General features: G+C 38.4%; 1 protein-coding gene across 1 annotated transcript; it reads left to right on the top strand.

Moving 5' to 3' along the window:
- The first annotated feature begins 2,203 nt into the window (after positions 1 to 2,203).
- On the top strand, positions 2,204 to 3,945 carry LOC116094151 (late cornified envelope protein 1C-like). Its single transcript, XM_031376090.1, has 2 exons — positions 2,204 to 2,313; positions 3,254 to 3,945. Exon 2 carries the CDS (start codon positions 3,277 to 3,279, stop codon positions 3,736 to 3,738), a length of 462 nt encoding a protein of 153 aa, XP_031231950.1. The 5' UTR covers positions 2,204 to 2,313; positions 3,254 to 3,276; the 3' UTR covers positions 3,739 to 3,945.
- Positions 3,946 to 13,443: the final 9,498 nt, after the last annotated feature.

Below are 13,443 nucleotides of genomic sequence, written 5' to 3'. Positions count from 1 at the left end.
TAGAAGGGGGAATACAATAGTCATAAGAGGCAGATGAAGGAAGAGAACTGGGTGGGAGAGAGGATGGAGAGGGGAATGAGGGTCAGGATCAGGTATTGGGAAGGGCAGGAGGCCATGAAAATGAATGTAAATCTGCAACTGACAAGAGTGGGGAGGTAGGGTGCATCTCCAGGAAGAGACAGAGACCTGGGATAAGAGGCATGGGGGTATCCTAATGGCATTTGATTTTTTTAATCAACCAATTCTTTTTAAAAATTTCATACAATATATTTTGATCATGTTTCCCCTCCCCCTGCTCTTCTCAATCCTCTTTACCCATCACACTTTGTTTTCTCTCTGTGTCTCTATCTGTCTCTCTGTCTCTTTCTCCCTCTCTCCATCTTCCTTTTCCCTCTCTCTCCCTCTGTGTGTGTATATCAAAAATAAGCACAAAGCACAAAAATGAAAATCCACAAACCATCATGGAGTTCTTTTTGTGTACTCCTGGACATAGAGCTTGCCCTGGAGTATGATTGATATATCTAGTGACACTCCATTGATACGCCAATGGAGTGATATTCCGTTGGAGAAAACTGACTTTCATTTCCCAACAGTTATCAATAGCAAATAGTTTCTTGGTTAAGGGTAGGACTCATAATCACTTTCCCTTCTCAGTGCTGGGACCTGTCTGACTTGAACCTATGTGGGGAGCCTCTATTGAGTTTGTATGTGGTCAGTTCTATTATGTTTGGGAAGTACTGTTTTATTGGTGACATCTATCACCTCTGTCTCTTACAGGCTTTCTACTTCTTCTCTGTAGCTCCCTGAGCCATGAGGGGAGGAATTTGGTGAAGACGTACTACTAAGAGTAAATGCTCCAAAGTCTCTCACTCTCTGCACATGATTCACTTGTGGGGTATTTTCCTTAAGTTTTTGTACCCATAGATGTCAAGAAGCCAGTAAGGGGGCATTCCAGGGGCTTTTAAGATAGGGAGGATAGCACACAGGAAATATGAGTAAGGATAGTCGACATTGGAACAAAAAGCATTAAATGAGGTGGGGGACGGAAGGGTAAGGTAAGGTAGGAATATGGATGGATAACTAACCACTAAAGACTTAAGAGGCAAATTCAACACCTACTACTGTAGAAGCTTCCTAAAAACACGTACAAATTATAGAGTTTAAAGTCATCTTAGAAGCTAGGAAGTTACCATAGAAGATTTATATTTCAACAATGTAAATGGTTCAAATTAAGTATTGACGATTTTCATATCTACCATTTATACTACTCTGAGTCACAGCTCAAAGCCTACTCATTTCTTCAGATTTATTTTGAAACTGAAAATTCTTCTCCTGGTATAATTTAGGGCAGTGTTTCTCTCATTGGTTGTATTTTCTATATACTCACAAAGCCAAACTCACTGAGTTATGTAAGGAGGAAAAGGTACCTTGTAGTTTAATAAGAATCCTTTTGCTTTAAAAGCATCTGCATCTTTAAACCATTCCAGTTTACATTTAAAAGCTCAGGTGAGTCTCCATTCCTTCTCTCTGTCTCTCTGAATCTAACCTATCATGTACTGATCTCTATTACCTCTATATCTTTTCATCCATTCATCTATTCATTTTTTGAATATCAAAATAAAACCATATATTATTTTGGCTACTTACACTTTCCCATAGTAATTAATTTTGTAATCCTATGATGGAGATATTTCTATTATTATATTGAGATCAGAAATCTGAGGTTTTAAGATGTTGAGTAATTTTCCCACATTTCCATGGGCTGCTTTTATAATGAGTTTTCTGTGCCTATAACACACACACAAACACAGCTACACACACACACACACACACACACACACACACACACACACACACACATACCTCAAAAGTACAATATCACATGAAGCCACTAGAATCAAAGGTCTAGATGAAAAATGAGTTTTATCTGTCATGAACAGGAAGAAGAAATTGGTGGGAGGGGGGCCAGAACCTTTAAATATTAGCATATTACTAGGCTTGAGGGAAACATAGGAATGAAGAGAAAAAAAGACTTCAGGGATGCCTCATCCATATCTTCTCTCCAAGCATTTCTATATCAAGCAAACATTGTAACACAGGAATCTAGTCCAGTGGCGGGTGTCAGGTGAGGAATACCCAGTCATGACGTGTCACAGAGTTATGTGGGTGTTAGAAGGCAATCCTCCATGCCCAAGCCCTGTCTCATGTACCAAGGGAAGAACTTAAGAGCAGAATAAAAAGGCTGGCAGCCAGAATACTTCTATCCACTCGCATCTTGAGGTGTCTACAGAGTCTGTCCTGCGTGTCAGTCTGGTAAGTGTCCATAGAACAAGAGCAGGTGTTTCTTCAGAAGAATGGCCAGGGCAGAGCATGAGAGAGGCTGTGCAGGCTGCAAGAAACATTTTATTAGGAAGAAGTATGGGGAAAGGGGGGTTTTGAAAGTAATCAAATGAAACTGAGAAGACTAAGGGATGTGTGCAATGTTTTCAAAGAAACTAAATTACTTTATGTTCTTTAGTGTGTCGCTACAGGTTTTTTTTTTTTTAATGTTGTCCACTAGATTATGCAAGGAAACACTGGAATACAATTTAGAAAGTTAGCCATGTTCATTTTTGGAAAGGATGTGTTGAGGACACCGGTATTGGAGGAAGAAAAGAATAGAGAGGCTGGTTGCTCTGATTACTCAGCAGGAAGACTGCTGTGGGGCAGGGCCCTAGCTTGAGAGCCAGAAGGTCTGGAAACAAACCCCAGCCCAGCCGCTGAGTCAGGATCAGCTCAGGTCTAGTATACGCACTTACCTTGAGTTTCTTCCTGTGTAAACTGATGGTAACAAATTGATCCCAAAGACTTACAGTTTCCCTCATTTCTCTACAACCATGTGATTCTGAAATTCCTCCAGAGGGAATGCCTTTCCTCTTTTCTGAAAGACCTTTCACTTCTAAACTTCTTGAATAGTTTCAGAGTGCTGGTTGATGCAACAGAGTGAGTGCTTGACTGGGCACTTTGGTGATTTGAACAATCAACAACTTTCTTGGCATGTTTAAAGAGAGTGTTGTTTGACACATTTTGAATGACGTTTGGTATGAGATACTGAAACAAAGTACTTAGTAAGGGGTAAAGATGAAGAAAACCTCATATATATTTTCCTGTCTGATTAAAAGACACATGAGGGATGAGAAATGAAGCTGAAAGGACAAGAGTAGACAAGATGGTCTTGGAACTTGGGTCTGACTTGTGTGCAACTCTTCTGCAGCTCCTGAGCATCCACCAGCCAAGATGTCCTGCCAGCAGAGCCAGCAACAATGCCAACCCCCTCCCAAGTGCACCCCCAAGTGCCCTCCCAAGTGCCAGACCCCAAAATGTCCCCCAAAGTGCCCCCCGAAATGTCCTCCCAAGTGCCCCCCTGTGTCTTCCTGCTGTAGCCTGGGCTCTGGGGGCTGCTGTGGTTCCAGCTCTGGTGGTTGCTGTGGTTCCAGCTCTGGAGGCTGCTGCAGCTCTGGGGGTGGAGGCTGCTGCCTGAGCCACCACAGACCCCGCAGATCTCTCCGTCGCCATCGTCACAGCTCTGGATGCTGTAGCAGTGGTGGCAGTAGTGGCTGCTGTGGCAGCAGTGGTGGCAGCAGTGGTTGCTGTGGCAGCAGTGGTGGCAGCAGTGGCTGCTGTGGCAGCAGTGGTGGCAGCAGTGGCTGCTGTGGCAGCAGTGGTGGTGGTAGTCAGCAGTCTGGAGGCTGCTGCTGACCTGAGCAACTAACACTTTAGGCAAGCCATTCAGGAGGAAGCTATGTTCAGAAGACCTGCCCCTGCCTGCTGTTCTGCCCTGTTCCTCCTGTGTTTCAAGGCTAGGTCACTACAATACTGAAATCTAACTGTGGAGATTCAAAATTTGTTCCCATGTTGCTACCCGCTTCTGTGTTTCAGAGTAATAAAGCCTTCCTCACAGATTCACAACAGATTCCTGCTTTTTTTGTCCCCAGAGGTCTATCTTGGCAACTGTGTTTAGCAGTGTCCTGGTTACATGTTTCAGACCAAGTGACAAGGACTGGGGCTCTTTCCTTACTTGGTCTCAGTAAGTCAGGGAAACCTATGTTTTAGCATGCTTAGGTTCTTCCAGGGAGGATAGGAAATCACACAATAGTCACACTGGAGGTGAAAAATTGTTTCTTTGTTGTTCTTTCCCAGTCCTCAGTTCCTAAGATACCTTTATGAGGACTGATAGATTCCTTATGGACTGGGACTCCTTAAGTATGTGTCCTTGTAAATTTCTTGTTCTCTGATGATTCCTTGACCCAGTGTGTGACCCACTGATGACTGGGTGTGATTTATTTTCCTCCCTCTTTCATAAGAATGCCTCTTCTCAAAGAGAAAATTCCCCACAATTCCCATCTGTTTGGAGGCTAGACTCTTAACATACATGAGCAATACAAGAAGTTCCTGATGCCTTCTGTGAACACCCCTCCCTGCTTTAGATAGTTGCAGGAAGAAGGGTCCCCAGGGTACACTGTTTCCAGAGAATGGTCCAAAGGACACTCTCTTTAGCTAGCCTAAGGACACCCATCTATCTGCTCATTTCCTAAAGACTCCCCATCTTCCTGTTCTCCACATTCAGAGGAGTGTGAATTATTACAAAGCCTGCCACTGACATGGTAGTTTCAATGAACCACAGGCCTTTGATTTATACTATCCAATCCTGAAAATTGCTAGGGAGACAAGTCTATCCATGCTCAGTACACTCTACAAAATCAAAATGGAGGCCAAACAGGCTTACAATTGTCATGCTATCTGCCACGGCTGGTTTATGCCGCCCCTCCCTCTGGTGGCAGAGGGCCACCACATGTCTTGCTGGTAGCAGTTGTGGAAGCACAACTTAGGATATTGATTAGTCCTTTAGTTTCTCTTTCTGTTCCTTGCATTCCAGAAACCCAAGGATAGCACTTTACTGCCATAAACCCAGAGTGATGAGCACAGTTGTTTTAATGTCCACATGGCCTTTTGTCCAGTAAATCCTTCAAGTGCGAAAACTAGATCTTATTCCTGGAGAACATAATAAACGAGCCAAGAGGAGTGAATAGATTATGCAGAAAGTGACTTATTGTGTGAAATAATATCAAATATGTTAAATGAGGCAATGTATCAGCAAAGTTGCTTAATATGTAATATGTAAGAATATTTGAGCCAGGCGGTGGTAGCGCACGCCTTTAATCCCAGCACTTGGGAGGCAGAGGCAGGTGGATTTCTGAGTTCGAGGCCAGCCTGGTCTACAAAGTGAATTCCAGGACAGCCAGGGCTACACAGAGAAACCCTGTCTTAAAAAAACCAAAAAAAAAAAAAAAAAAAAAAAAAAAAAAAAAAAAAAAAAAAAGAGAGAGAGAAAGAAAAAAATATATTTTAGTGATACTTTTCCCTTTTTCCCTCCTCAACTCCTCTCAGGAAGGGGGTAAAGTCAGAAAAGATATAAATAAATAATAAATAAATAAATAACATGAATAGCTAAGTTAAAAAGTAAAATTAAAGGGAAAATTAATACATTATACAAAAATAATTTCTAATAAAGAGTGTGATTTTAAAATAATCAGAAAGCATGACTCAGGTTGGGAAAAACTATGTTCATTGCACGAAAGAAATAGATCAAATGTCAATTCTGATGAGCCAACTTTTTTTTTTACGTAAGAAAGTTCATTCATTTTTATTCCCGAGTAGTTTTAATGTAGTAAGTTACCACAGCTTAATCATTCACCTTGGTTGTTTATACTTTGTGTCTATTTTGAAAAAAGTTATTGTAAATACACATACATTTTTGTGCACATGTAAGTGAGTATTTCTCTGGGTCAAATACTCAGGAGTTGAATTGCAGGACTCTGACAATGTTAGCACCTGTTTATTTTTGCAGTAACAGTAAATTAAGCTCAGCTGTTTTCTAGTTAATCGCTTAACACTCTTAGTGCCAGTGCATAAGGAATGCAGTTTCTCCACATGCTCACTGAAACTGTATGCTGTCATTATTTTTTCTCTTTTTTGTTTTGTTATTTTGTTTGTTTGTTTTTTATTAGATGTTTTCTTTATTTACATGTCATACAATATCTCCTTTCCCAGGTTCCCCTCTGAAAAAAAAGAAATAAAATAAAATAAGAAAACAAAAACAAAACCCTTTCCCCTCCCTCCCCCTGCTCACCACCCCACCCTCTCCTGCTTACTGGCCCTGGCATTCCCCTACACTAGGGCATAGAATCTTCACAGATGATGAGCTAATTTTTATCCAGATAAGATTTCCAGTAAATCCAATCCACATAAATAAAGCAGAAAGAGAAAAGTCAAAATACCCAATATAATATAATCAGTGAATGCATCCCAGGAATTTAAGCAGTAGGAATACACGAGTGAGCAGATGGAAAAGCATCTATCTGCACTAATGGGCTTGAATTTTCTGAAAGGTTTTCAGGAGTACCACTTCAGGCATTTCATACACAGTCAACATTAGGTAAGCAAACATAACCTTCACTGAAAATGTTTAAATCAAAATTTTAATTAAATTATTTAAAGATACTTCATTAAAATTAAAGTTTTAAATTAGAATATATGAGTTTGAATTTTTAAATGAAATTATTATTAAAATATTTATAATTTGTTATGGGACATTTACGCTTTTTTTTTTTTACTGTTTTAAAGTGACTTACTATTTTTTAAATTAATTTATTTTTTACACTCTATATTTCATTTCCTGCTTCCCCTCATCCATCCTCCGACTGCTTCACATCCCACACCTCCTCCATAACCCACTCCCATCTCCCTGTGGATGCCCAACCCCCACCGCACCTGACCTCTAAACTTTCTAGGGCCTCCAGTCTCTTGAGGGTTAGGTGTATCATCTCTGAGTGAACAGATATGGCAGTCCTCTGCTGTGTATGTGTTAGAGGTCTCGTATCAGCTGGTGTATGCTGCCTATTTGGTGGTCCAGTGGTTGAGAGATCTCGGGGATCCAGATTAATTGAGACTGCTGGTCCTCCTACAGAACCGCACATCTCAGCTTCTATCAGCCTTCCCTAATTTAACAACAGGGGTCAGCTGCTTCTGCCCATTGGTTGGGTGCAAATATCTGCATCTGGCTCTTTCAGCTGCTTGTTGGGTCTTCTGGAGTGTGGTCATGCTAGGTCCATTTTTTTGTGAGCACTCCATAGCCTCAGAAATAGTGTCAGGCCTTGGGACCTCCCCTTGAGTTGGATCCCACTTTGGGCCTGTCGCTGGACCTTCTTTATCCCAGGCTCCTCTCCATTTCCATCTCTGTATCATTAAAAGTTCTCTATATCTCATCCACATGTAGGATATTCCAGCATTATAAAAAGAGTATTCCCATTTTATGTTTTAATTCCTGTGCACACCAAATAATATGTGTTGAATAAATTATCACATGGCATGCAGAATTATTGCATTAACCTATTTTTACAGCAATAAATGTCCAACTGCATAATTTTCTCTGATGATTTTGGCAGTGTTTTTAACATCAAATAGTTCTCATTCATCAACAACTATGAGGTACAATGTGATATTTTGGTTCATATGTATTCTAAAATAAATTTTTATAAGTCCTGACATGACTTTATGAGAAAATGAACCTCCAAAGGAGCCACTGGGTTCTTTTCCTGCTGGCTGTTTACTGCTGGGCATGCAGACTACCCTTAAGAGTAGTTTCTTTCCCCAGTTAGACTCCCTCAGAGAAAACTAAATTTTCATTTGCAAGTGTTTGTCAATTGGAAGTAGTTTCGGGGCCAGGGACTGGGACATGTGTCCACTTCTTCCGGCTCTAGGATCTCATCTGATGCAGACCTGTGCAGGCTCTGTGCATGCTGCCTCAGTCTCTGTGAGTTCATATTTGCTTCAATTTTGTTGACATAGATAACCTTGTTTCTTTTGTTTTTCCATCCCCTCTTGCTTTTACACTCTTCCCATATCATCTTCCTCAGGATTGACTGAGCCCTGAGGGGAGAGATTTGATGGAGACATCCTGATTATATCTGGTTGTTGGTCCCTATATTTGTTTTCATCTACTGCTGGGAGAAACTTCGCTGAGGATGACTGAGCAAGGCACAGATCTATGAGTAAAGCAGAATGTCATTAGGAGTCACTTTATTGCTACTTTTTTTTTTAAAGAACTGTAGTATTTCATTTTTATCCTAGGTCCCTGGGCTGTCTAATCTTAGGTTCTTGGTCCCTCAAGCAGTATCAGTTCTGGATTCTATCCTGTGGAATGAGTTTTAATCAGATACTAGTTAATTACTCCCACAAGCTTTGTACTACAATTTAACTAACATATTTTAAAGGCTGGATACCATTATAGATCAAAACATTTGTGGCTGAGTAGGTTCTTATGTTTCTCCTTTGGTAGCCTGCAAAATACCCATTTATACTAATAATGCTAGCACATAGGAGTATAGGCTCCATTTAGTAGGCACCAGCTCAACTTCTCTGAATTCAAGTGTTATTTTCAGCAACAGGCCTTGCTGTCAATTTGTGGAGAGAAACCTATAAGCTCAATTAGGTTGTTTAGGGATTACCATGGACCTCTTTGGCCAACAACTTAATTAGATGCAACCCATTCCCAGTACTAGAATCTTCTTTTGTGACAACAGATAGCTGGTTGGGGCATTGTCTTCCCTGTTATTTGATGACTTCATTTAGATTACCCTCATATATGTATATATTTTAGGAAATGACTACTATATTAGTTGTCCATACTACCATTCAAATGGCTGCTAATTTTAGCTGTCTCCTCCCCCATATTTCCTTCCTCCTATTCCTTTTTCTTCCCCACTTGATATTCCCATTTCAACCATGTCCCATCAATTCATAACTATCTATTCTATTTGTCTTTCTTAGAGAGGTATATTTTCTAATTGCCTTACTCCATACCTAACTTTTGTAGTTCTACAAATTGAAGTTTGAGTATGATTGACTTAAGAGCTAATATTTGTATATAAGTGAATAAATACATATCATATTTGTCTTTCTAGGTTTGTGTTACCCCACACAGGGTGATTATTTTTCTAATTCCATCCATTTACCCACCAACTTCATAATTTCCTTTTTAACAGCTAAGTAATATCCCAAAGTATAAATGTATTACATTTTTAAAAATCCATTTGTTTGTAGAGTGACATCTAGGTTATTTCAAATTTCTGGCTATTATGGACAGAGCAGCAATGAACATGCTTGAGTAGGTATCTCTGCGGTAACATCCTTTAGGTATATGTCCAAGAGTAGTATATATTAGAATGAACTTGAGGTTGACTGATTTCCATCTTCCTGAAGAGCCACCATACTTATTTCCATAGTGGCTGTATAAGTTTGAAGTCCCATCAACAATGGATGAGTGCTCCCCTTATTCCACATTCCCACTAGCGTGAACTACCTTTTGTTTTATTAATCTTAGCCATTCTGACAGGTGTAAAATGAAATGTCAAAGTAGTTTTGATTTTCATTTTCTGGCTGACTAAGGATGCTGAACATTTCTTTGTTTTCAGTTCTTTGAATTTCTTCTTTTAAGAATTCATTTTTTATACAATTTTAAAATTAGGTTATCGCTTTTCTTTATATTTAGATTCTTTTTGCATTCTCAGGTAGGACAACTATATCTTTTTCTCCTCAAAATCCAATCCTCAAGTCTTACCTTTAGCTATATAACAGGTCACTTGTTGGAACTTTCTTTTCTTCTTTGCTCCAATTTCTAATGGACCTTGTAGACCCTCTCCTCAAACTTTCCTTCCCTTTATATGCCTCTTCTTCTTTATATGTCCTAGTGCATGCAACACTAGGAGGTACTCCCTGAGAAATGGTCAGTAAAACAGGGAAGGGGGACAAGTAGGCAAGATTCAGATCTCCACCCTCCATTCTTTACTTTAATCCTGCCTCCACAGCCTAACCATAGTAGACCCTGAAAATTGCAACATAGCTGACACATAAGAAAAGGACCTTAAAATAAGAAACCAGATAAGTTTCTCAATACATACAATTTGTCAAAGCTAAGTCAAAATCAGATATACAATTTAAATAGACTATAACTCCTAGTGAAACCAAGGCAATTTTAAAAGTCTACCAAAAAACAGTCCAGACTAGTTGTTTTAAAAGTAGAATTCTATCAGACTTTCAAAGAAGAGTTAACATCAGTGTTCCTCTGATCATTCTACAGAAGAAAAATTGTTAAAATTTGTTTATAAGGCCACAGTTACCCCGATATCCAAAGCACATGAAGACTCCCCCTGAAAGATAATTACAGACCAATTTCCCTTATGAACATAGATGTGAAAAGTCAAATAAAATATTTGCAAACTGAATGCAATAATACATCCAAAGGATCTAATTATCATGATCAAATATGCTTTATAACAGAGATGTATGGGTGGTTCAATATACCTAAATTAATAAATATAATCCATCATATAAACAAACTGAAAGACAAAAACCACATGATCATCTCCTCAGATGCAGAGAAGGCCTTTAACAAAACCAAAGACTCTACAGAAAATAAGGATACAAGGAACAAAATAATAAAGGCTTTTTACAGAAAGACCACAGTCAACATCAAGTTAAATGGAAAGAAACTAAAAAAAAATTCTATTACTATCAGGAATAAGACAAGGTTTTCCACTCTCACCATACCTATTCAATATAATGCTTGAAGTCTTAGCTAGAACAGTAAGACAACCAAAGGAAATCAAGGGTAAAATTGGAAAGAAACAAGTCAGAGTATCTTTATTTGGAAATATCTAAATGATCTGAATACTCCTACAACTGATAAACATTTTCAGCAAAGTAGAAGGATACAGAATTAACTCACAAAATTAGTATGTCTCCTATAGACAAATGACAAATGGTCTGGGGAAGAAATCAAGGAAGCAATACCTTTAACAATACCCTTAAGTAATATAAAATATCTTGTACTAACTCTAACCAAGCAAGTGAAAGACTTGTATGATAAAACTTCAAATCATTGAAGAAAGAAATTGTAGAAGATGGAAATTTCTCTCATGTTCAAGATTAACATAGTAAAAGCAGCCATCCTACCAAAAGCAATGTACAGATTCAGTGCAATCCCCATTATGTTTCTAACACAATTCTTTATAAACCTTGAAAGGACAAGTCTCAGCTTTATATGAAAACAAATGCACACACACATACAAACAAACAACAATAACAACAACAACAACAACAACAACAAGACAAGGATAGTTAAAATAATCCTGAGCAGTAAAACAACTTCTGGTGGAATCACCATCCCTGATTTGAAATTGTAGTACAGAGCTATACTAATAAAATTAGCATGGTACTTGCACACAGATAGACATGTCAATGAATGGAACACAACTGAAGGCTGAGACATAAATTCACACACCTATGGACACCTAACATTTGATAAAAATCATACTAGAAATATACACTGGGAAAAAAACTATCTATAACAGTTGGTGCTGCTCAAACTGAATGTCTGCATATAGAAGAGCGCAAATAGATTTCTACTTAGCACCCTGTACAAAACTCAACTCTAGTTGGATCAAAGACCTCAACGTAAAACCAAATATACTGAACTTGATAGAAGAGGAGAGTGTGACTAGCCTTGTCACTGGAGAGTTCTTTTTGAACAGAACCTCACTAGCACAATTAGTAAGTGGAACCTCATGAAACTGAAAAACTTCTGCATGGCACCATTTTTACAAAGTGAGATCTTACAGACTGAAAAAAGATTTTTTTTTTTTTACCAACTACACATCTGAGAGAACACTAATATATAAAATATATAAAGACCTTAAAATTAAATTTATTTGTAAGAATATTGTTTCATGATTTGTAATTGTTAAATAGTTCAACAAAACAAAACAACAAAAATCTCTATTTCAACCCTGTATTTGCTCAAAAGAACATTATTTTTTTCCATTTGGATTGCTTCTTGCTCCCAGTGCTCCCAGTGAGACCCCCCAGTGCTCACCTATGTTCTATGTGACAGAGAAAATTTGCCTTTCTTTTACATTTAGGAAACACCTCATAACTGAAAACCCTAAGGATGTCAATTTGTGAATTGAGGTGCTAATATTGGCTTGAAGCCTATGTCCCTTGCTCTTCTTTCAGGAGGCATGCTACTCACACCTACCTTTACTCATCCACATCAGCTGAGGAACTGGGTGTTGGTATGCACAGAGGCATACGTATGGAACAGACTCATTTCGTCTTAGTCATCTTAGAAGTCAGGAGTTGACCAGAATAGAACTATCATTATGGAAACCAGGAATCAATTCCTGACCTCTTCCCCATTACTAATCACTTTGGAGCAACCTAAGTAGAAGAGCAAATGTCAGACCAGGTATGACAGTGGCAAGTCTTTCAAGGTCATGTTGAAACACATGCCTCTGTCTGTCTCAGAGAATTCTTGTTTTCATGAAGTGACCTAAGTCATAAGGAATAGCTAGTTATGAGACATCAGTGACGGTGTTAGTGAGAGGCTTAGATACCATCAAATTTCTATTATAAGCGTAGTACTTTGCTCAACTACTGAAGATAAGGAAAAAGCCCACAAACACTAACAAAAGTTGTTAAAGGAACACATGATGATTACATTGAATATGATGGATTGAAAGAAAAAAGAGTTGAACCCAGATTCAATGTCCTGGGAGCCAAAGGGCATGGTGTGTGTTTAAGGAAAACTTATAGGTAAAGTATGAAAAATAACATCATTTCCTAAGAACCATTTTGAGAGCAGGTAGGAATTTCTTCAGGAAGAGGTAGTGCAAAGGGCTGTATAGCATAATGATTTTACTCCTGTTAAATGGTATACAGTCCTGGACAAGTCTTTACTAATGGTTTATGGGAGTGTTAATGTCTTTTATTGTAGCTGATGTTGCAACAGAATCATTGATAGACAAAGAGATTTGGATGCTGTATTTTGACATAGGATGGTGGTGTGTATAAAGAGTAGATGCATTTAGATAAAAGAAAGATGGGTTGACAGACAGACATGATAAATATATGATAGAGAGGTACACATCTCTTTATGTAGACTCTCTATACATGTTTATAAATATCCTCATATCTCTACCACATTTCATTTATTTTTACCCTTCTCAACTGACCCAGCCTCATGTTGTTTTTCAAGAGTCAATCAGCATTCATGGAGAAGAGGCTTTTTCATTCATTCCATTCAAATTGACTTTCCTTTGTCTATACCACAATAAATAACCTTTTTTTTTAAAGCTTTTGGAGTAATGTTAAACTATAACTCTCTACCACCATGACATTCTATAGAAAGTACAAACTATTTCCATTAAAATTTTATTAAAAATTACAAGTTCAAAATAGAACCTTCATGTAAAGCCTATGCACATGAAGAAAACTAATGAAAACCAGAGAGACAAAGAGACAGATATATATATATATATATATATATATATATATATATATATAGAG

Source organism: Mastomys coucha, unplaced genomic scaffold (assembly GCF_008632895.1).
Source record: "Mastomys coucha isolate ucsf_1 unplaced genomic scaffold, UCSF_Mcou_1 pScaffold16, whole genome shotgun sequence".
Lineage (NCBI taxonomy): Eukaryota > Metazoa > Chordata > Mammalia > Rodentia > Muridae > Mastomys > Mastomys coucha.
This window is presented reverse-complemented; position numbering and strand designations above follow the sequence as displayed.

What these genes read in the sequence shown, in the direction of transcription:
- LOC116094151 (XM_031376090.1), top strand. Translation starts at nt 3,277, where the DNA reads ATGTCCTGCCAGCAGAGCCAGCAACAATGCCAACCCCCTCCCAAGTGC.